This window comes from Hemiscyllium ocellatum (genome assembly GCF_020745735.1).
Source record: "Hemiscyllium ocellatum isolate sHemOce1 chromosome 27 unlocalized genomic scaffold, sHemOce1.pat.X.cur. SUPER_27_unloc_1, whole genome shotgun sequence".
In the NCBI taxonomy this organism is placed as follows: Eukaryota; Metazoa; Chordata; class Chondrichthyes; order Orectolobiformes; family Hemiscylliidae; genus Hemiscyllium; species Hemiscyllium ocellatum.
This window is the reverse complement of record NW_026867476.1, coordinates 3089000-3112310: the sequence shown is the minus strand read 5'-3', so window position 1 is coordinate 3112310 and position 23311 is coordinate 3089000. Positions and strand designations below refer to the sequence as shown.

Sequence of the window (23311 nt, the reverse complement as noted above, 5' to 3'; positions counted from 1 at the left end):
TGGAGGCTGGTACAGTTGCAACATTTCCCGACTCAGGCGACTGACTGTGTGGAGTTTGCACGTTCTCCCCGTGTCTGCGTGGGTTTCCTCCGGGTGCTCCGGTTTCCTCCCACAGTCACAAAGATGTGCGGGTCAGGTGAATTGGCCATGCTAAATTGCCCGTAGTGTTAGGGGCAGGGGTAAATGTAGGGAGAGTGGGTTGCGCTTCGGCGGGTCGGTGTGGACTTGTTGGGCCGAAGGGCCTGTTTCCACACTAAGTAATCTAATCTAATCTAATTTAAAAGACAGTTGGATGGGTATATGAATAGGAGGGGTTGGAGGGATATGAGCTGGGTGCTGGCAGGTGCTCTCAGCGGAGCAGGTAAGGGCTGTTTGGCAGTGGCTGCTTGAAGGCTCGGTGACATTGTTTAACGGTTTAAATTTCTGGGCGGCACAGTGGTTAGCACTGCTGCCTCACGGCGCCTGAGACCCGGGTTCAATTCCCGCCTCAGGCGACTGACTGTGTGGAGTTTGCACGTTCTCCCCGTGTCTGCGTGGGTTTCCTCCGGGAGCTCCGGTTTCCTCCCACAGTCCAAAGATGTGCGGGTCAGGTGAATTGGCCACGCTAAATTGCCCCTAGTGTTAGGCAAGGGGTAAATGTAGGGGTATGGGTGGCTTGCGTTTCAGTGGGTCGGTGTGGACTTGTTGGGCCGAAGGGCCTGTTTCCACACTAAGTAATCTAAACTATAAGTAATCTAAAAATTTAAAAGTTTTTTTTAAATAAAAGCATGGAGCGGACCCAGAAGCTGGTGTAGCGCAAGCTTACCTGGGTAGGTTTTTTCCCTATAAAAACGCGCAGGAGAGGAACCCGAGGCACTACAGAGGTAGTGTCTCCCACCCGCCCTCCTCCTCTAACCTAATAATAAGACCCGTTGTGGTAAGCAGGTAAGCGCTGCATTCTGCGTGTTCTATTCTTTAGACCTAGGTTTTTTTATATAAAAGGTTACTTTTAGAGGGATGGCAGCGAAGGCAGTGCAATGTTTCTCTTGCAACATGTATGAGGTGAGGGATGCCATGGTCATCCCTGCTGATTACACTTGCAGGAAGTGCACCCATCTCCAGCTCCTCCAAGACCATGTTAGGGAACTGGAGCTGGAGTTGGATGAACTTCGGATCATTCGGGAGGCAGAGGGGGGTCATAGATCGGAGCTTTAGGGAAGTAGTAACTCCAAAGATTGCAGACAGATCGGTGACAGTGAGGGGGACTGGGAGGAAGCAGCCAGTGCAGGGACCCCCTGCGGCCGTTCCCCTCAAGAACAAGTATGCCATTTTGGATATTTGTGGGATGGGACGACTTACCAGGGGTAAGCAATGGGGTTCAGGCCTCTGGCACGGAGCCTATCCCCGTTGCTCAGAAGGGAAGGGTGGAGAAGAGCAGAGCAATAGTTATTGGGGACTCGATAGTTCAGGGCACAGATAGGCGGTTTTGTGGGGGCGAGAGAGACTCACGTTTGGTATGTTGCCTCCCAGGTGCAAGGGTACGTGACGTCTCTGATCGTGTTTTCCGGGTCCTGATGGGGAGCAGTCCGAATCGTGGTCCACATTGGCACCAACAACATAGGTAGGAAGAGGGATGAGGATGTTAAGCAGGCTTTCAGGGAGCTAGGTTGGAAGCTCAGAGTAAGAACAAACAGAGTTGTTGTCTCTGGTTTGTTACCCGTGCCACGTGATAGAGAGTCGAGGAATAGGGAGAGAGAACAGTTAAATGTGTGGCTACAGGGATGGTGCAGGAGGGAGGGATTCCGGTTTCTGGATAACTGGGGTTCTTTCTGGGGAAGGTGGGACCTCTATAAACATGATGATCTACACCTGAACCTGAGGGGCACCAGTATCCTTTGGGGCAGGTTTGCTAGTGCTCTTTGGGGGGGTTTAAGCTAACTCTGCAGGGGCATGGGAACCTAGACTGTAGCTTTAGGGTGCAGGACCTGGAGTGTAGGGAGGTTAGGAACATGGCATCAATCTCGAAGGCGGGTGCCTGTAAACAGGAAGGTGGCATGAAGTGTGTATACTTCAATGCGAGAAGTATACGAAATAAGGTAGGTGAACTTGCAGCGTGGGTTGGTACCTGGGAGTTCAATGTTGTGGCTATTACGGAGCCATGGGTAGAACAGGGACAGGATTGGCTGTTGCAGGTTCCAGGGTTTAAATGTTTTAGTAGGGTCAGAGGTGGGGGTAAAAGAGGGGGAGGTGTGGCATTGTTTGTCAAAGATAGTATTACAGCAGTGGAAAGGACGATGGATGAAGACTCGCCATCTGAGGTAGTTTGGGCTGAGTTTAGAAATAGGAAAGGTGAGGTCACCCTGTTACGAGTTTTCTACAGGCCTCCTAATAGTCCTAGAGATGTAGAAGAAAGGATTGCGAGAAGAGTGAAAGTAGTAGGGTGGTTGTTATGGGGGACTAACTTCCCAGATATTGACTGGGAAAGCTATAGCTCGAGTACGTTAGATGGGTCGGTGTTTGTCCAATGTGTGCAGGAGGGTTTCCTGACAATATGTAGACAGGCCAACAAGAGGTGAGGCTATACTGGATTTGGTCCTGGGTAACAAACCAGGCCAGGTGTTAGGATTGGAGGTAGGTGAGCACTTTGGGGACAGTGACCACAACTCGGTGACTTTTACTCTAGTGGTGGAGAGGGATAAGTGTGCACTGCAGGGCAAGAGTTATAGCTGGGGACAGGGAAATTATGATGCGGTGAGGCATGACTTAGGATGCATGGATTGGAAAAATAGGCTTCAAGGGAAGGGCGCAATTGATATGTGGAGCTTGTTCAAGGAGCAACTATTGAGTGTCCTTGATAAGCATGTACCTGTCAGGCAGGGAGGAAAGGGTCGTGTGAGGAAGCCGTAGTTTAATAATGAATTGAAATCCCTTGTTAAAGGGAAGAGGGCGGCCCATGTAAAGATGAGGCGTGAAGGTTCAATTGGGGCGATTGAGAGTTATAAGGTAGCCAGGAAGAATCTGAAGAGAGAGAGCTAAGAGCAGCAAGGAGGGGACATGAAAAGTCCTTGGTTGGTAGGATTAGGAAACTTCAAAGGCTTTCTATAGGTATGTCAGGAATAAAAGAATGACTAGGGTAGGAATAGGTTCAGTCAAGGATAGTAGGGCAAGTTGTGTGTGGAGGCTGAAGAGATTGGGGAGACACTGAATGAATACTTTTCGTCAGTATTCACTCAGGAACAGGACATTGTTGCCGATGTGAATATTGAGTCACAATTAATTAGAATGGGTGGCTTTGAGGTATGTAGGGAAGAGGTGTTGGAAATTCTGGAAAGGGTGAATATAGATAAGTCCCCTGGGCCTGATGGCATTTATCCTAGGATTCTCTGGGAAGCAAGGGAGGAGATTGCAGAGCCATTGGCCTTGATTTTTATGTCCTCGTTGTCTACAGGAATAGTGCCAGAAGACTGGAGGATAGCAAATGTGGTTCCCTTGTTCAACAGGTGGAGTAGGGATAACCCTAGTAACTATAGGCCGGTGAGTCTTACCTCTGTTGTGGGCAAAGTCTTAGAGAGAATCGTAAGGGATAGGATTTATGAACATCTGGATAGGAATAATGTGATCAAGGATAGTCAGCATGGTTTTGTAAAGGGCAGGTCGTGCCTCACAAACCTTATTGAATTCTTTGAGAAGGTGACTAAGGAAGTGGACGAGGATAAAGCAGTAGATGTGGTGTATATGGATTTCAGTAAGACGTTTGATAAGGTTCCCCATGGTAGGCTACTGCAAAAACTATGGAAGTATGGCATTGAGGGTGCGTTGGAAGTTTGGATTAGGAATTGGCTGGCTGGAAGAAGATAGAGGGTAGTAGTTGATGGTAAAGGTTCATCTTGGAATGCAGTTACGAGCAGTGTTCCGCAAGGATCTGTTTTGGGACCATTGCTGTTGGTCATTTTTATAAATGACCTGGAGGAGGGGCTAGAAGGTTGGGTGAGCAAGTTTGTGGATGATATGAAAGTCAGTGGCGTTGTTGACAGTGAGGGACGATGTGGCAGGTTACAGCGGGATATAGATAAGCTGCAGAGCTGGGCAGAAAGGTGGCAAATGGAGTCCAATGTAGCTAAGTGTGAAGTGATTCACTTTGGTAAGAGAAACAAGAAGATGGAGTACTGGGCTAATGGTCGGATACTTGGTAGTGTGGATGAGCAGAGGGATCTTGGTGTCCATGTACAGAGATCTCTGAAAGTTGCCACCCAGGTAAATAGTGCTGTGAAGAAGGCATATGGTGTACTGGCTTTTATTGGTAGAGGAATTGAGTTCCGGAGTCCTGAGGTCATGTTGCAGTTGTAGAAGACTCTGGTACCGCCGCATCTGGAGTATTGTGTGCAGTTTTGGTCGCCATACTATAGGAAGGATGTGGAGGCACTGGAATGGGTGCAGAGGAGGTATACTAGGATGTTGCCTGGTATGGTAGGAAGATCGTATGAGGAAAGGCTGAGGCACTTGGGGCTGTTTTCATTGGAGAAAAGGGGTGACTTGACAGAGGTGTACAAGATAATTAGGGGTTTAGATAGGGTTGACAATGAGAACCTTTTCCATGTATGGAGTCAGCTATTACGAGGGGGCATAGCTTTAAATTAAAGGGTGGTTGGTATAGGACAGATGTTAGGGGTAGATTCTTTACTCAGCGAGTTGTGAGTTCATGGAATGCCCTGCCAGTAGCAGTGGTGGACTCTCCCTCTTTATGGGCACTTAAACGGGGATTGGATAAGCATATGGAGGATAGTGGGCTCGTGTAGGTTAGGTGGGCTTGGATCGGCGCAACATCGAGGGCCAAAGGGCCTGTACTGCGCTGTATTTTTCTATGTTCTATTGGGTTGGGATATCTGGTCGGTATGGACAGGTTGGACTGAAGGGTCTGTTTCCACGCTGTACATCTCTGACTCTGGGATACCCACTACCCTCCATGAAAAAGTTGCCTCTGAGGTCCCTTTTAAACCTTTTCCCTCTTACTCTAAACCTATGTCCCTCTAGGTTGTGTTATAAGTGAATTCTGTCTAGGTATTCTAAATCTCCGGAGAATAGTCCCTGACACTCAGCTGACTATTCTACACTAGGGCTATGGTTCAGATCAACCGAGTTCTGCCTCCACACTCTGCCGACCGCGGACTGTCCTTTAACCCTTGATTTCAAGGGAGACTGTCCACAAGGTCCCGTCCTAGGAGGCGAACTCCAAGCTATCAGCACCAGCCCTTATCCCCTCCGGCTACCGCTTTTCCCGTGGCAAATCGAAATGCTGCGAGACACACAAATGAGCAACGGATGTTTATTTCAAACTTGCAAGTTTGGGCGGCTTCCAAAAAAAAAGCTTCGGAAGAATCGCGACGGAAGATTTTACAGCACTAATATTTATACATTATTTTTACATGTAAAAACATTAATGACAATTCCATTGGTTAAAACATTTCACGCTTCTCTATCCCAGGCCTTGGTTATCTGTATGTTTCTAATATTTTAAGAGCTTCTATTGTATTATTGCCAAGGTTACCTAGCTTCATAGCAGCCTAGTTTTAATTAACAGCTTACGTCAGTTTCATTCAAGGTTACAAAGCGCCATGGTTTTGACATAACAGTTTCTCCCTGTTTCCAGGCTAACTTACATTCAGTCTCACAGTTCGCCCTTACTTATTAACCCTTAGTTAAACTGCAGAAATTACATCACCCATATCAGTTGGGACTCCCATACCCCGAGGGAAAAGACATACAAAGGTTGGGTAGCCAGCCAACATGCAAAACGAATAAAATGTCGAGCCAAGGGGGGAGAAATTTGTGGCTCCAGCTTTTTCTATCCGATTGGCGTTTGGACACTTAAAATTCATCAATAAACATCAGCCTCTCAACAAAGCATACTGAGCATGCTCCTCGGTGTCAGTAAGGACTGCGCATGTTCGCCGGTGTCAGCAAAGCAATGCACATGCCCCTTGGTGTCCGCAGAAATGGCACGCATGGGCCAATTGGAAGCCCTGGAGGACCGGAAGGAGCCTGGTCCTCCTACCAATCAGAGCTCCCCTATTGTCTAAATGCGGAAGTTGGACCATGAGCTTCTGAAGCTGCTGCTGTTCCCTTGTCTCTCTGAATGAAGATTGAGCTTCACCCCAGACTGTAACTTCCCTGCTCTGTCCTATATCTGTGAGTACAACACTCTCTCTTTTCTCGCCCTCCCCGTTTTTCTTTTTTTTCCATTCTGGGGTTCAATTGTTGACTTGCAGCAACTGAAAGGAAAAGGAGTGAATCCAGGGAAGGGACAGACTCTGGAAAAGTTGGTCCACGTCTGTTTCAATTAGCAAAGACACAGCAAATCTAGTACCACAGGGTAAAGTTATAGGCGTTGTTGTGGGGAAAAATAAGCAGAAAGGTGCATTATTTAAATAGTGATATATATTGAACATAGAACATTATAACACAGTACAGGCCCTTTGGCCCTCGTTGCGCCACCCTGTGAAATCAATCTGAAGCCCGTCTAACATTATTCCATTCTCATCCATATGCCTATTCAATGGTCATGTAAATGCCTGTAAAGATGGCGAGTCCACAACTGTTGCAGGCGGTGCGTTCCACACCCCACTACTGAGTAAGGAAACTACTTCTGACACCTGTCCTATATCTATCACCCCTCAATTTGAAGGTAAGCCCCCTCGTGCTAGCTATCACCATCTGAGGAAAAAGGCTCTCACTGTCCACCCAATCTAACCCTCTGATTATCTTATGTCTTAATTAAGTCACCTCTTAACCTTCTTCCCTCTAATCAAAAACATCTCGAGTTCCTGGTAAGACCTTCCCTCCATACCAGGCAACATCCTGTTAAATCTCCTCTGAACTCTTTCCAAAGCTTCTACATCTTTCAATAATGCAGTGACCAGAACTGCATGCACTACTCCAAGTGCTGCCACATCAGAGTTTTGTAAAGCTGCCACATGGTTCTCACACTCAATCTCTTTACTAATAAAAACCAACACACCATATGCTTTCTTAATTGCCCTTTTAACCTGGGTGGCAACTTTGATGGATCTATGTACATACACACCGAGATCTCTTTGCTCATCTACACCACCAAGAATCTTACCATTTGCCCATATTCTGAATTCCTGTTACTCCTTCCCAAGTGAATCACCTCACATTTTTCATTAAACTCCATTTGCCACCTGTCAACCCAGGTCTGCAGCTTATCTATGTCTCCCTGTGACCTACAAGATCTTTCGGCACTATTCACAACTGTACAACCTTCATGTTATCTGCAAATTTACTAGCCCATCCTCCTTCACCCCCATCCATAAAAATGACAAACAGCAGTGGACCCAAAGCAGATCCTTGCAGTACAGCACTAATACCTGAACTCCAGGATGATCATCTCCCATCAACCGTTCCCCTCTGTCATCTTTCAGCTAGCCAATTTCTGATCCAAGCCCTCAATCCCATGTCTCTATTTTCTGCAATAGCCTACCGTGGGGAACCTTATCAAACACCTCACTGAAATCCATATACACCACATCAACAGCTTTACCCTCATCCACCTGTTTGGTCACCTTCTCGAAGAACTCAATAAGGTTTGTGAGGCACCACCTTACCTTCACAAAACCATGTTGACTATCCCTAATCAACTTATTCCTATCGAGATGATTATAAATCCAATCTTTTCAAACACTTTACGCACAACCTAGGTAAGGCTCACGGACTTGTAATTACCAGGGTTGTCTTTACTCCCCCTCTTGAAAAACGGAACCACATTTGCTATCCTCCAGTCTTCTGGTACAATTCCTGTAGACAATGATGACATAAAGATCAAAGCCAAAAGCTCGGCAATCTCCTCCATGACTTCCAAGAGAATCCGAGGATAAACCCCAACCGGCTCAGGGGATTTATCTATTTTTACACTTTCCAGAATTTCTAACACCACCTCCTTGTGAACCTCAATCTCATCTAGTCTCATAACCTGTTTAACAGTATTCTCCTCGACAACATTGTCTTTTTCCAGTGTGAATACTGATGAAAAATATTCATTTAGTGCTTCCCCTATTTCCTGTGACTGCAGGCACAACTTCCCACCACTGTCCTTGATTGGCCCTAATCTTACTCAAATTCTTCTTTTATTCCTTTATATATCTGTAGAAAGCTTTCGGATTTTCCCTGATCCTATCTGCCAACAACTTCTCATGTCCCCTCCTCACTCATCTCAGCTCTCTCTTTAGGTCTTTCCTGGCTATCTTGTAACTCTCAATTGCCCTGACTGAGCCTTCATATCTCATCCTAACATAAGCTTTCTTCTTCCTCTTGACAAGAGATTCAACTTCCTTAGTAAACCACATCTCCTGCACTTGACAACTTCTCCCTGTTTGATAGGTACATACTTATCAAGGATACACAGTAGTTGTTCCTTAAGTAAGCTCCATATGTCTATTGTGCCCATCCCCTGCAGGTTCCTTCCCCATCCTTAATCTTGTCTAATTGCATCGTAATTGCAATCTGGTCTATATCTATCCCTTTCCATTGCTAAAGGAAACTAACTGAATTGTGGTCACTATCACCAAAGTGCTCACCTACCTCCAAATCTAACACCTGGCCAGGTTCATTACCCAGTAGTAAATCTAATGTGGCCTCGCCCCTTGTTGGCCTGTCTACATACTGTATCAGAAAACCCTCCTGCACACAATGGCCAAAAACTGACCCATCTAAAGTGCTGGAACTATAGCATTCCCAGTCAATATTTGGGAAGTTATTCCCAGTCAATATTTGGAAAAGGCTATCGCTTCTCGGCCTTTTGGCTTGGAATATGTGTAGTTTCTGTTCTTATCTGTGGGCGGCATGGTGGCACAGTGGTTAGCACTGCTGCCTCTCAGCGCCTGAGACCCGGGTTCAATTCCCGCCTCAGGCGACTGATTGTGTGGAGTTTGCACGTTCTCCCCATGTCTGCGTGGGTTTCCTCCGGGTGCTCCGGTTTCCTCCCACAGTCCAAAGATGTGTGGGCCAGGTGAATTGGCCATGCTAAATTGCCCGTAGTGTTAGGTAAGGGGTAAATGTAGGGGTATGGGTGGGTTGCACTTCGGCGGGTCAGTGTGGACTTGTTGGGCCGAAGGGCCTGTTTCCATTCTGTAAGTAATCTAATCTAAAAAAAAGTTGAAGTCTCTCATAACAACTACCCTGTCACTCTTGCTCTTATCCAGAACCATCTTTGCTATCCTTTCCTCTAAATCTCTGGAACTATTTGGAGGCCTATAGAAAACTCCCCAAAAGGGTGACTCTCTCTTTTCTATTTTCTAATCTCAACCCATACTACCTCAGTTGATGAGTCCTCAAATGTCCTTTCTGTAGCCGTAATACCATCCTTGACTCACAATGTCACACCCCCACCTCTTTTACCATCTCTGTTCTTACTGAAACATCTAAAACCTGGAACAGCCATTCCTGTCTTTGCTCTACCCATGTCTCTGAAATGGCCACAATATTGAAATCTCAGGTACCGACCCATGCTGCAAGTTCACCCACCTTATTCCGGCCGCTCCTGGTGTTGAAATAGACACATTTCAAACCGATTTCTTGCTTGCCGGTGCCCTATTGTGACCCTTGAAACCTCATTTCTGACCTCCCCATCCTCAACCTCCTCCATACTCCAACTGCAATTTAGGTTCCCATCCCCTTTTTGAATTAGTTTAAACCCACCTGAACAGCATTAGCAAATTCTACCCCACCCCAGGACATTGGTACCCCTTTGGTTTGGGTGTAGACCATCCTGTTTGTTGAGGTCCCACCTACCCAGAAACAGTCTCAATTATCGAGGAATCCAAATCTCACCTCTTCCTTCCCTCCATCCCCCCCCCTCCCCCCATTCCTGTAGCCACATGTTCAACTGCTCTCACACTTGCACGAGCACGTGGCATGGGCAACAAGCCAGAGGTAACAACTGTTTGTCCGAGGTCTAAGCTTCCACCCTAGCTCCCTGAATTTCTGCCTTAAACCCCCGTCTCTCTTCCTACCTGTCGTTAGTGCCTATGTGGACCACTACTTGGGCTGCTCCCCCAATCCCTGCAAGGATCCTGAAAACATGGTCAGAGACATCACAACCCCGGAAGGCATCACACCAACCGTGAGTCTCTCTTGTTCCCACCGAATCTCCTGTCTTTTCCCCCTAACTATGGAGTCCCCAACGACTAATACTCAGCCACTTGCCTTCTGAGCAATAGTGATGGAGACTCTGTGCCAGAGACCTGTGCCCCATTGCTTTCCTCTGGTAAGTCGTTTCCACCCCCCTGCCCCCCCCCGCCCCCTTCCCCAAACAACAGTAGCCAAAATGGTATGTTTGTTGAGGGGATGTGGAGAAAGTGAGGGCTGCAGATCAGAGTCGAAAGGTGTGGCGCTGGAAAAGCACCTCGGGTCAGGTAGTATCCGAGGAGCAGAAGAGTTGTTGTTTCAGGCCATTCAGGAATGACGTGTGGATGTACACAGGGGCCTCAGCGTCCTTCTACACCAGTCACTGCCTGTTGTCAGACAGGTGCAGCAGGCAATCAGCAAGGCGAGTGATATATTAGCAAGAGGAATTGTGTTCAGAAGTGGGGATGTCTCCCTGCAGTTATTAGGGGGTCATTTGAATATATTCAAGACCGTGTTCATCTGGGTTTTGAACAACAAAGAAGTGGATGGTTATGAGGGAAGGCAAGGAAATGGTTTTAAGACCAATACAGAACAGTTACAGAAATAGACCCTTCAGTCCAACTAGTCCCTGCTGACTAGTCCTCAAACTAAAGTAGACCTACGAGCCTGTGTTTAGCCCATATTCCTCCAAACCTTTCCTAGTCATGTACTTCCTAAATGACTTTTAAACATTTTAACTGTACTGCATCCCTCATTTCCGCTAGACATTCATTCAACTCGTGAACCACTCTGCATAAGAAAAGGTGCCCCTCGTGTCTTTTTAAAATCTTTCTCCTCTCACCTTCAAAATTTGCTCCCAAATCTTGAAGCCCCCACCCTAAGGGCAGAGAACATCTGCCATTCACCTCGTCTGTATCCCACATGATTTTTTTAATGGTCTATAATGTCACACCTCAACCTCCTATGCTCCAGTGAAAAAAGTCCCAGCCTATCTCTCTGGCTGAAGAGGTTTCTCCTTATCTCCATTCTGAAAGGTCTTCCCCTTACTCGAAGACTGTATCCTCAGGTCCTAGTCTCTGCTGCCAATGAAAACATCCTCCCAACATCCACTCTATCCAGGCCGTTCTGTCTGCTTCAATTAAATACCCCCCCACCAAGTGTGGGCCTGTTCATTAGCATGAACCAGCCCCTTCAGGATGAGGTACAGCAGGGATTAGACCATAAGACCTAGGAGTGGAAGTAAGGCCATTTGGCCCATCAAGTCCACTCCGCCATTCAATCATGGCTGATGGGCATTTCACTCCACTTACCCGCATTCTCCCCGTAGCCCTTAATTCCTCGAGACAACAAGAATCTATCGATCTCTGCCTTGAAGACATTTAACATCCCGGCCTCCACTGCACTCTGCGGCAATGAATTCCACAGGCCCACCACTCTGGCTGAAGAAATGTCTCCGCATTTCTGTTCTGAATTAACCCCCTCTAATTAGGTTCAGCAAAGTGAGAATGGGGGGAAGAGTGTGGGATGGAGACTTTCAGCTTTGAGGGAATGAGAGAGGACAGAAAGTTTGATATAAAGTAGAATTGATCACAAAGGTAGAGAGTCTGAGGTGTGGCAGATGAAGTTTAATTTAGATAAATGAGGTGTTGCATTTTGGAGACAAATTGTACAATATAGGATGTAGCTGAAAATGTGTTGCTGGAAAAGCGCAGCAGGTCAGGCAGCATCCAAGGACCAGGAGAATCAACATTTCGGGCATGAGCCCTCCTTCAGGAAGAAGGGCTCATGCCCGAAACGCGATTCTCCTGCTCTTTGGGTGCTGCCTGACCTGCTGCGCTTTTCCAGCAACACATTTTCAGCTCTGATCTCCAGCATCTGCAGTCCTCACTTTCTCCTCCAATATAGGATGTAGACAGTTAATGGGAATGTTGCAGAGCAAAAGAGACCTTGCAGTGCAGGTTCATAGTTCCTTGAAAGTACAGTCGCAGATAGATAGGATAATGAAGAGGACATTTGATATGCTTGCCTTTATTGGTCAGTATATTCAGTGTAGGAATGGTGGTCATTGCGGCTGGACATTACATTGATTAGGGCCATTTTTGAATACTGCATTCAGTACTGGTCTCCGTGACAGGAAAGATGTTGCAAAACTTTGAAAGCATTTGGAGGAGACTTGCAAGGTTGTTGCCAGAGTTGGAGGATTTGAGTAATAGGGAGAGGCTGGGGCTTTATTCCCTGGAACATCGGAGGCTGAGGGGTGACTTTATACAAGCTCAAGGGCCATGGACAGGGTGAAGAGCTGAGATCTTTTCCCCAGAGTAGGGGAGTCCAAATCTAGAGGGCATAGGTTTGAGATGAGAGGGGAAAGATTTAAAAGGGACCTGAGGGACAACCTTTTCATGCAGAGGGTGGTGTATATATGAAGTGGTGGGGGCTGGTACAATTATAACATCATAAAAAGCATCTGGATGTATATTTGAATAGGAAGGGTTCAGTGATATGGGCTAAATGCTGGCAAATGGGAGTAGATTACTTTCGGATATCTGGTCAGCATGGACGAGTTGAACTGAATGATCTCTTTCTGTGCTGCGTGACTAATAGTCTTTGGTGAAAGCAGATGTGTCATTGTGAAGACTGGACTTTCAGAGCAGTTTTCAAAGATGTTTTGCCCTAACTGGGAGCCGAAGAAGTTACAATGAAACCTTTCATTGCGAGACAGCAACTTTAGAGGTTTACAAAATTGAGGGGCATGGATAGGGTTAATAGGCAAAGTCTTTTCCCTGGAGTCGGGGAGTCCAGAACTAGAGGGCATAGATTTAGGGTGAAAGGGAAAGATATAAAAGAGACCTAAGGGGCAACTTTTTCAGAGTGGTATGTGTATGGAATAAGCTGCCAGAGAAAGTGGTGGAGGCTACTGTAACAATTGCACCATTGAAGAGACATTTGGATGGGTATATGAATAGGAAGGGTTTGGAGGGATATGGGCCGGGTGCTGGCAGGTGGGACTAGATTGGGTTGGGATATCTGGTTGGCATGGACGGGTTGGACCAAAGGGTCTGTTTCCATGCTGTACATCTCTATGACTGAGTGAGCGAGCATATCTGGGATTTTTGTGGAAATTGGGAATTCATTGCACTGTGGGAATGAAGCGCTGTAAGGTTTACCAACAGTAAGTAAAGTTTGCTGAGTGGGGAGCCCAGTGAGGGGTAGGTGGGTTTTTGTTTTAAACTGCCCATTTCTTTCAGCCTCCAACATTGTATTTCCAATGCTGTGCGTCAGATGGAGCGGTGAATCAGTAACTGGTATTGATAGAAGCCTTACAATTCTCAGTACTGTAGGTGTTGTGTTGTTTCATCAGCATTGTGAAGGTTACTGTCACTAGAAATGATTAAGCAGATAGATAACACACACACACACGCGAGAGGGCAGGGTGGGACTGAGGATCTGAAATCTGAATACAGGTTGTTGACAGGAGCAACCATTTAATACATGCTCTTACTAACATAGGCAGCAACAAAATGGCTTCTTATTGCAAGTAACATGACACTGGCTCAAATTGACAATTCTGCTGAAAAGCTGTATAAAGTGGCTTTTAACCCTGCTAAAAGCTGCATTCCAGATTTAACCATTGTGTGCTTTAACAAAGATTAGCAAACAATGCTTCCTTTTGCAGCATAGAAATAACTAGACTAAATAAGATATCCTAACTGACCTTGCAAGTACAGATGCGAAAAATAGTGTCGGGAGATAAAGGTGCTTGGATGTGTAAAGCAAGGTTGGTTCCCAGGAAATATCATTGGGTTAAGTTGCTGTCAATAATGTCATTTTATTCAATTTGGTAATTGTTTGAATCTGCTGTGTAACTGTGGCTGTACTTCTTTTTTAAAAAAAATATTAAAATGTCTTTGTCTTAAGCCATGTGCGCAGTTTCTCTGAGGGAGGCAGAAGTGTTTAACCTCTGTTGCTAGACAACCAGTATCTGGCTGTAAAATAAAGTGTGAAATCTTACAGAACCAGTCTGAGTTGCTAGTGTTTATTGACTGATCACGGAACAGAGAGAGAGAGAGCTGCCTGCCAGGGGAGCCCAGATCTTCAGGACTTGTCGATTTGATTTGCAGAAGGTGGGTGGTTCTGGGTGCTGTGATCCAGGGCAAGTACGACTGCGGTAAATCTCCGAAGTCCTACGGTGCAGATGCAGGCCATCTGGCTCATCAGGTCCACACCGACCCCCTCCGAAGAGCAAGCCGAAAAAACACCCCGATCTCCCTGTTCCCACAGAGTAAGATGTCGGTCTGTTCTCAGCTCTGCTGGATTTCTGCTGAAACTTTGCTCCCCATTGCACCTTCCAGAACAATGAAACATTTAGTCGGTCAGGACCTAACCCACAGTCTCCCAGCCTGTCAACGATCCAGACACAAGTGTCATTGTGGTGGGGAATAAAATAAGAAAAATGAAACAAAATTAGAAATAAAGGCTCGGTTGGTGTTTGTGGTTAATGTTTATTCATTAGAAAGTAAACCAGAAATAGGGGTTTCCCAGGATTCTTATAGTGCCCAATGTGAGGAATTCTCTCTCCCTTACAGCTAAGTAATAGTACCCAGCTATGACTGATAACAATTAACATTAACAGAAATACATCATCTGTTATCAAATAGACACCGAGATATACAGCACTGAAATAGACTTTTCGATCGAACATATCCATGCAGACAAGATGTTAATCTAGTTCCATTCGCCAGCATTTGGCCCATATCCCTCCAAGCCCTTCCTATTCACATACCCATCCAGATGCCTTTTAAATGCTGTAATTGTACCGGCCACTTCCTCTGGCAGCTCATTCCATACACGCACCACTAGCTGTGTAAAAACGTTGTCGCTTAGATCCCTTTTAAATGGTTTCCCTCCCTCGCCTATGCCCTCTGGTTTTGGACAACCCCACCCTGGAGAAAAGACCTTGCCTATTTACCTTTATCCATGCCCCTCATCATTTCATAAACCTGTAAGGTCACTCCTCCACCTCTGATGCTCCAGGGAAAACAGCTCTTACGTATTCAGCCTCTCCTTCTACCACAACCCTCCAACCCAGTCAGGGTGGCACGATGGCTCAGTGGTGAGCGCTGCTGCCTCACAGAGCCAAGGACCCAGGTTCGATTCCAGCCTCTGGCGACTGTCTGTGTGGAGTTTGCACGTTCTCCCCGTGTCTGCGGTGGGTTTCCTCCCACAGTCCAAAAAATGTGCAGGTTAGGTGAATTGGTCATGCTAAGTTGCCTGTAGAGTTAGGTGCATTAGTTAGGGGGAGTGGGTCTGGATGGGTTACTCTTTGGATGGTCAGTGTGCACTAGTTGGGCTGGAGGGCCTGTTTCCACACTTAGGGAAGCTAGTCAAAAAACCCTGGTGACATCCTTCTCAATCTTTTCCTCACCCTTTCAAATTTCACAACATCCTTCCTATCCTCTAGCAGGGAGACCAGTATCAAATGAAATATTCCAAAAGTAGCCTAATGAATGTCCTGTACGGCTGCAGCATGACCTCCCAACTCTTGTACCCAATGCAATCGATGGGCCAAAGAGCCTCTTTCTGCAATGCAAGGATTTTGTGATTTTATTCTGTGTCCCAGTCAATTTTTGTCACTATCTCTGGTATATGTTGTTTCAAGGTGGGATCACTGGTACCAGCATTGCACATAATACTCCAAATAGAAGCCTAACTCATTTCCTGTACAGCCAAAACATGATCTCCCAACTGCCCAATAAAGCCAAGTGTCCCAAACACCTTTCACTAGCCTGTCTAATTGCGACTCTACTTTCAAGGAACTATGAACCTGCTAGATGAGTCATACAGCATGGAAACAGACCTTCGGTCCAACCAGTCCATGCCAACCATAATCCCAAATTGAATTAGTCACACCAGCCTGCTCCTGACATTACTCCCTATACACATACTTGTCCACATAGCTTTTAATTATATTTTAATTGTACTTCCTCAGAAAGTTCAGCCCACACATGAATCACCCTCAGTGTAGAATTAGTATTTGTACGGCAAGGATGAGGTTGAATTGAAATGGTTCATAAAATAAACAGTTTCTCCCAAACCCCCGACAGCAGCTATGGTAGCACCTCCAACTCTGGGTCTTCCCCTCCCCATGTACTTTAGCTGCAGGGCAGTGCAGGCCCACTGCCTGCCCTGCCCCCATTGATCCATTGTGAGGTCACAATGCGGGGGTAGCCCTGTCAGTTTCAGAGTGAAACCCCCTCCCTCTGGGCAACATGGAATCCCTATAGGGTGGAAACAGGCCCTTTGGCCCAGCAAGTCCACACCGACCCTCCAAAGGATATCCCACTCAGACCTATTCCCCTATTACTCTACATTTACCCCTGACTAATGCACCTAACCTAGACATCCCTGATCACTATGGGGCAATTTAGCATGGTCAATTCACCTAATTTGCATATCTTTGGATTGTGGGAGGAAACCGGAGCAAACCCACGCAGACATGGGGAGAATGTGCAAACTCCACACAGGCAGTTGCCTGAGGCTGGAATTGAACCCGGGTCTCTGGTGCTGTGAGACAGCAGTGCTAACCACTGAGACACTGTGCTGCCATCCATCTGGGAGCAAAGCAATGTCTCCCCTTTCCATTCCTCATCCTGAGAGAGAGAGAGATTGGCACACTGATATAAAATGTTGACTTATGTTGCTTTATATGGTGTATATCTGATATTGTTGACCGTTGTAAAAGCTCCTTTGCAATTATTCTTCTAATTACCTTGTAAAGTAGTAATGGATTTTTTTTAGATTAGATTCCCTACAATGTGGAATCAGGCCCTTCGGCCCAACCAGTCCACACCGACCCTCTGAAGAGTAACCCACCCAGACCCATCTCCCTCTGTCTAATGCACCTAACACTATGGGCAATTTAGCATGGCCAATTCACTTGACTTGCACATTTTTGGATTGTGGGAGGAAACCGGAGCACCTGGAGGAAACCCACACGGACACAGGGAAAATGTGCAAACTCCACACAGACAGTCACCCGAGGCTGGAATCAAACCTGGAACCCTGGTGCTGTGAGGCAGCAGTGCTAATCATTGAGCCACTGTGCTGCCCATGTAATGGAGTTACATATTGCATTTCTTGTCTTTATTTTATTTAATAGAACAGCAGGAGGTCATTCAGCAACTTTACTGACTTTCTTTTCTCAAGTAGCCCTGACATTTCATTATCATGTCCCTGATTCAGCTCCATTTCCAGCACCTTTGTAGGTCATTGTCACCTAAATGACGTTTTCCTCCATACACACTTAAGGCTAGCTGGCTGCATGAGGGTTTTCAGGTTTCTGTGTGCTGGATAATATGTGATCAGCAGGCATCTGGCAATCTACAGGAATTGTCACCTATGTTATGTTCATTTAACTGTACTGACAGTGATCACATATTTTGTGATTTTTTTTTGCAGGCAGACATGTAGAAAGAAATCTGGAAGCAATTGTTACATCGACTTTTGATGGACCCACTTGATTCATTGCGACTTGAATATCAGCAGCCATTCAAATCGAGAAGAAATGTCTGTTTGAGAGATTTTGGACGCTGGTGTGGCAGGAAGAATACTGAGACACCCGAGTGAGGGAGATTCAGTGTGCTGACTGTGAAAAGTGCTTCAAACCATTTACTCAGCTTGGGGGAATCAAAATCTCATGCCTCACGGTGGGGAGAGCCTGTGTATTCATTTTGTTTGTAATTTCAAACCCAGAGTGACACAAGGAAAGCTCTCCCCATGGGGAAACCGTGGAAATGTGGGGAATGTGGGAAAGGATTCCCTTCCCCCTCGGTGCTGGAAATGCACAGACGCGTTCACACCGGGGAGAGGCCTTTCACCTGCTGTGTGTGTGGGAAGGGATTCAGTGATGTGAGCAACCTGCGGAAACACGAGCGGGTCCACACGGGAGAGAAGCCCTACACATGCTTGGTGTGCGGGAAGGGGTTTGCTCAGTCAGCTGCCCTGCTGATCCACAAGCGGGTCCACACTGGGGAGAGGCCGTTCTCCTGCCCCGAGTGTGGGAGGACCTTCCGTCATGTGAGCAACATGCGGAAGCACGAGCGCGTCCACACGGGGGAGCGGCCCTACAGGTGCCCCGACTGCGGGAAGGGGTTCGCTTGCTCGGCTAACCTGCTGATCCACCAGCGGGTCCACACGGGGGAGAGGCCGTTCACCTGCTCAGAGTGCGGGAAAGGATTCATTGATTCTTCAAGCCTGCAGACCCACAAGCGGGTCCACACGGGGGAGAGGCCTTTCACCTGCCCTGACTGTGGGAGGGACTTCAGTCATGTAGGCAACTTACGGAAGCACCAGCGGGTCCACACCGGGGAGAGGCCGTTCACTTGCCCAGAGTGCGGGAAGGGATTCATTGATTCTTCCGGCCTGCTGACCCACCAGCGGGTCCACACGGGGGAGAGGCCATTTGTCTGCTCCGAGTGTGGGAAGGGATTCATTGATTCCTCCGGCCTTCTGACCCACCAGTGGGTCCACACCGGGGAGAGGCCGCTCACCTGCTCTCAGTGCGGGAAGAGATTCACCAGCTCCTCCCACCTGCGGAGGCACCAGCGAGTTCACGTGGCATCGCAGGGGAATTGAGGGACTGACGGCCATGCGCCATTATCGACTGGACTTATCAACCCAGTTCTGGGGGACAGCCCGGTTCCAATCCCGGCATGGCCGATTGCGGAATTGGAATTTGGACGGAATTCTAGAGTACGGAATCTAATGATGAAACCATATCCTGGGAAAAAGAAACCCCATCTGATTCACTCTTGTCCTTTTCGGGGAAGGAAACAGTCGTTGCGGGAAAGGATTCACTCAGTGGTTTCAGCTGCATCTTTTACCTGGTCTGGCCTACTCCAGACCCACAGCAGTGTGGTTGAGACTTGACCAACGCAGCCCCTCCCCACACACACACACCCCGTGCAAATCTGCAGGAGGAAATTTACTTGGATGCAGTGTGTAGCTTGAAATTGCTGAGTAGGGCAATACTTTCTGCGTGTTTAGGCTGTGCCAAGGATCCAATTACAAGGGGACAACTCAGCTGACCAATAGTAAAGGCAGTGGGGTTGGAGGGGGAGTGTGTGCGCTTTGACCTTGAGCTGATTGGGGGAAAAAAAACACTTTTCGTACAACTTTTTGTTGGGGAGATCTGAAGCTGTAACAAAGTTGGGTCGCAATAAAGGTTACCTGAACTTATTGCCTGGCTCAGACTCTCATTGAAAGCTATGTGATCCAAACAGTTTTTGTTTTAAAGCTGCTGATTTCTTTCAGCCTCCAGCACTAGGTTTCCAAGGTCATGTATCAGTGAATGAATAGCTAGTATTGTTAGAAACTGTAATTTTTTTCAGGAGTGCAGGTACTGCATCGTTTCGTTAGCATTGTAAAGTTTACTGCAGCACTGGGCTGTGTTCACTAGACACAATGTGGGGGTGCTGATGATGGACTGGGGCGGACAAAGTTAAAAATCACACAACACCAAGTTGTAGTCCCACAAGTTTATTTGGAAGCGCTAGCTTTCAGAGCGCTGCTCCTTCATTGGGTAGCTGTATAGCAGGATCATAAAACAGAGAATTTATAGCAAAATAGCACAGCGTCATGCAACTGAAACAATATATTGAACAAACCTAAATTGCTGTTAAGTCTTTCGTCTTTTAGAATGGGTTGCAGGTTTCAGTTCATTATATATGTCAACCTCAGAGTTCTTTTAAGTCACATTCTCAATGTAACTTAAGGCTTTATTAAAAAATAGTTAAATCTCAGCTCAGACAATGCATGAAAGGTGTGAGGTTAGAGTCTGTCTGTCTCCCAATTTTGAGTCAGACTGGTTGTATTTCCAAAGTAGGAATTTCATAAAATATTACATGGATTGACTGCCTGCAGATTGTGCACTTTTTCAGCAAAATAGGATGTATCTGTAAATTTACTCCATAGACTTAGATGTGTGTGTGTGTGTGTGTGTGTGTGTGTGAGAGAGTGTGTGTGTGAGAGAGAGAGAGCGAGCAAGTGAGCGTGTAAGAGAGTGTGTCCGTGTGTCCATGCTTGGTAAAGTGTGTGTGTGTGTGATGGAGTATAAGCCTGAGAGGGTGTGTGCGTGGGTGTGAGTATATAGTGTACTGTATTTGGGTCATCTGTAGTGTGGCATCAACCCAAGGTCCCGGTTGAGGCCATGCGCATGGCTACCCAACTTGGCTATCAGCCTCTGCTCAGCTCCGAGAAACGATGAAGCAGTTACACAGCACACATTGGAGAGGGCAGGGTGGGACTTGTCTTTTGATTTGCAGAAGGTAGGAGGCTCTGGATGCTGTGATCCAGGGCAAACATATGCTGGAGTACCTTTGGCTCAGAGAGATGGAGCTGGAAGCCAGGCTGCAGACACCTTGGAGGGGGGAAGTTAACCAGACACTTTATTCCAGCAGATGGCTGTTCCCCTCTGGATATATCCTTCTGATGGGGTCAGTGGACAGGGTCAGGAGGGTGTGGGCGCAAGTCAGGCAGGTAAAAGGCCTCTCAGTAAGGGCTGAATGTGGGTGGAGCTAACTGGCTTGGTGGTGGGAGTTAGACCAATGTTAGGATGGGGGAGGTGGTGGTAAGGGATAGAATAATGACCGGGATTGTCTCCGTTCTCTGCGGTTGCCAGTAGAAGGCTAGATGGCATCTGTGTCTGTCTGGTACCAGGATTCAGGAACTGATGTGCTCAGGGCTGGAGAAGTCCTTTATAAAATGATTTGGATATGAAAATAGGAGGTACAATTAGTAAGTTTGCAGATGACACCAAAATTGGAGGTGTAGTGGACAGCGAAGAAAGTTACCTCAGATTACAACAGGATCTTGATCAGATGGGCCAATAGGCTGAGGGGTGGCAGATGGAAGTTTCATTTAGATAAATGCGAGGTGCTGCATTTTTGGGAAAGCAAATCCTAGCATGACTTATACACTTAATGGTGAGGTCCTAGAGAGTGTTGCTGAGCAAGGAGACCTTGGAGTGCAGGTTCAAAGCTTCTTGAAAGTATAGTCGTAGGTAGATAGGATAGTGAAGAAGGTGTTCCTTTATTAGTCAGAGCATTGAGTATAGGTATTAGGATGTTATGTTGAGGCTGTACAGGACGTTGTTAGGACACTTTTGGAATATCACATGTAATTCTGGTCTTCTTTTTGGAAGGATGTTGTGAAACTTGAAAGGCTTCAGAAAATATTTATAAGGATGTTGCCAGGATTGGAGAATTTGACCTACGGGAGAGGCTGAACAGGCTGGGGCTGTTTTCCCTGAAGCGTCAGAGGCTGAGGGCTGACCTCATAGAGGTTTGTAAAATCATGAGGAGCGTGGATAGGATAAATAGACAGTCTTTTCCCTGGGGTCGGGGAGTCCAGAACTAGAGGGCATAGGTTTAGGGTGAGAGGGGAAAAACATAAAAGGGACCTAAGGGGCAACTTTTTCTCACACAGGGTAGTGTGTGTATGGAATGAGCTGCCAGAGGAAGTGATGGAGGCTGGTACAATTATAACATTTAAAAGGCATCTGGATGGGTATATGAATAGGAAGGGTTTGGAGGGATATGGGTTGGGTGCTGGCAAGTGGGACTAGATTGGATTGGGATATCTGGTTGGTATGGACGGGTTGGACCGAAGGGTCTGTTTCTGTGCTGTACATCTCTATGACTCGAAGTGGGAAAGGGAGATTGCAAGCGGGTGTGTTCTAAAAATGTCAGGAGAGAGTCTCTGCTGAGGGCGCATGAGAAGGCAAAACAGAACCTCAAAGCTCTGGGTGGCACAGTGGCTCAGTGATTAACGACTTTGGCGTGTTCTTCCCCTTGTGACTGTGTGGATTACTTCAGGTCCTCCGGTTTGCTCCCACAGTTTAAATATCTGCAGTTTAGGGTGGATCGGCCCTGCTAGTGTCCAAGAAGGTGCAAGTTCGTGGGGGTTAGCCATGGGGAACTACAGGGCTGTAGGGGAAGCAGGTGGGTCTGGGTGGGATGGTGTTTGGAAGGTTGGTGTGAATTCAATGGGCTGAATGGCCTGTTGGGATTAAGTGATTCCACTGCCTTAGCGACATGTATATTGACACATGATTGCCCCAAGTCTGCTATGGGGGAGGGAGTGGGTTTCAGTAACTGAGACACTGACACTAGTTCTTGTGAAGGTAGACTTTGTGCTGTCTATCCCTCCACCCACTGCTCCCCTTCCATTCTCTCTCTGCCATCCCATTCTCTCACATATTCTGTCATTCTCTGTCACCCATCCCAGTCTTTCTCTTCTCTTCCCCCCACTCTGTCTCCATGTCCATTTTCTCTCTCTCTCTCTCTCTCTCCCCATTCTGTGCCTCCCTGTCTATTCTCTCTCCCTTCTTCCACCCCCCCCCCCAGATCCCTGTCCTTTCTCATACCTCAAGCCCTTCTAAGAGACCGAGAATGGATGATGGTTACTCTGCATGGGAGATGGGGGTGCATGAGAAATGGCTGATCTTTAAAATTAACAATAGTGAAAATGATAAGATTCAGAAACATCACTATCAATTTTATAAAGAAGCTGCAGACAGCCTTCTGGAACTTGTGTTGAAAGATGTGCAGTTAGGCCACAGTTGAGGACAGGCTGTAAGGGATGAATGGTCTACTCTTAGTCTTGTGAAATTGATTTTGACAATGTAGAAATAGAACCATAGCATTTTGAGAAGATTTGTAGCTTAGGTTGAGGTTCTGGATGTAGGTTTGCTCGCAGAGCTGGAAGGTTCATTTCCAGACGTTTCATCACCCTACTAGGTAACATCTTCAGTAAGCCTCAGGCGAAGCAGCCTACATGATTCCTTTGTATTTTGTAAATGACATTAGTTTTGCTTGTTGTAAAAAAAAATACCGTGTAAGAACTGTTACAAACAATGCTTTGGACAAACAGACAGAAAACTAACCACCAGGATACATGAACACCAACTAGCCACAAAACGACCTGACCCTCTCGCACTAGTATCTTTACATACAGATAAGGAAGGACACCACTTCAACTGGGACAACACATCCACCTTAGGACAAGCCAAACAGAGACACACACAAGAATTCCTAGAAACATGGCATTGCACAGGAAACAACATTACCAACCCAAATATGTAAATAGAAAGCAGGAATCATGTACACTGCTTCATCTGATGCCTACTGAAGATGTT

At 46.7% G+C, this 23311-nt stretch overlaps 1 protein-coding gene across 1 annotated transcript in view; it reads left to right on the top strand.

Moving 5' to 3' along the window:
• The window catches only part of LOC132807074 (zinc finger protein 271-like), an 81989-nt gene extending 62666 nt beyond the window's left edge, over positions 1–19323 (top strand). Inside the window, exon 6 of the mRNA XM_060821376.1 lies at positions 17949–19323. Within this exon, the coding sequence (XP_060677359.1) occupies positions 17949–18750 (802 nt within the window). The 3' untranslated portion in view covers positions 18751–19323. The remainder of the gene's footprint in view (positions 1–17948) is intronic.
• Positions 19324–23311: the final 3988 nt, after the last annotated feature.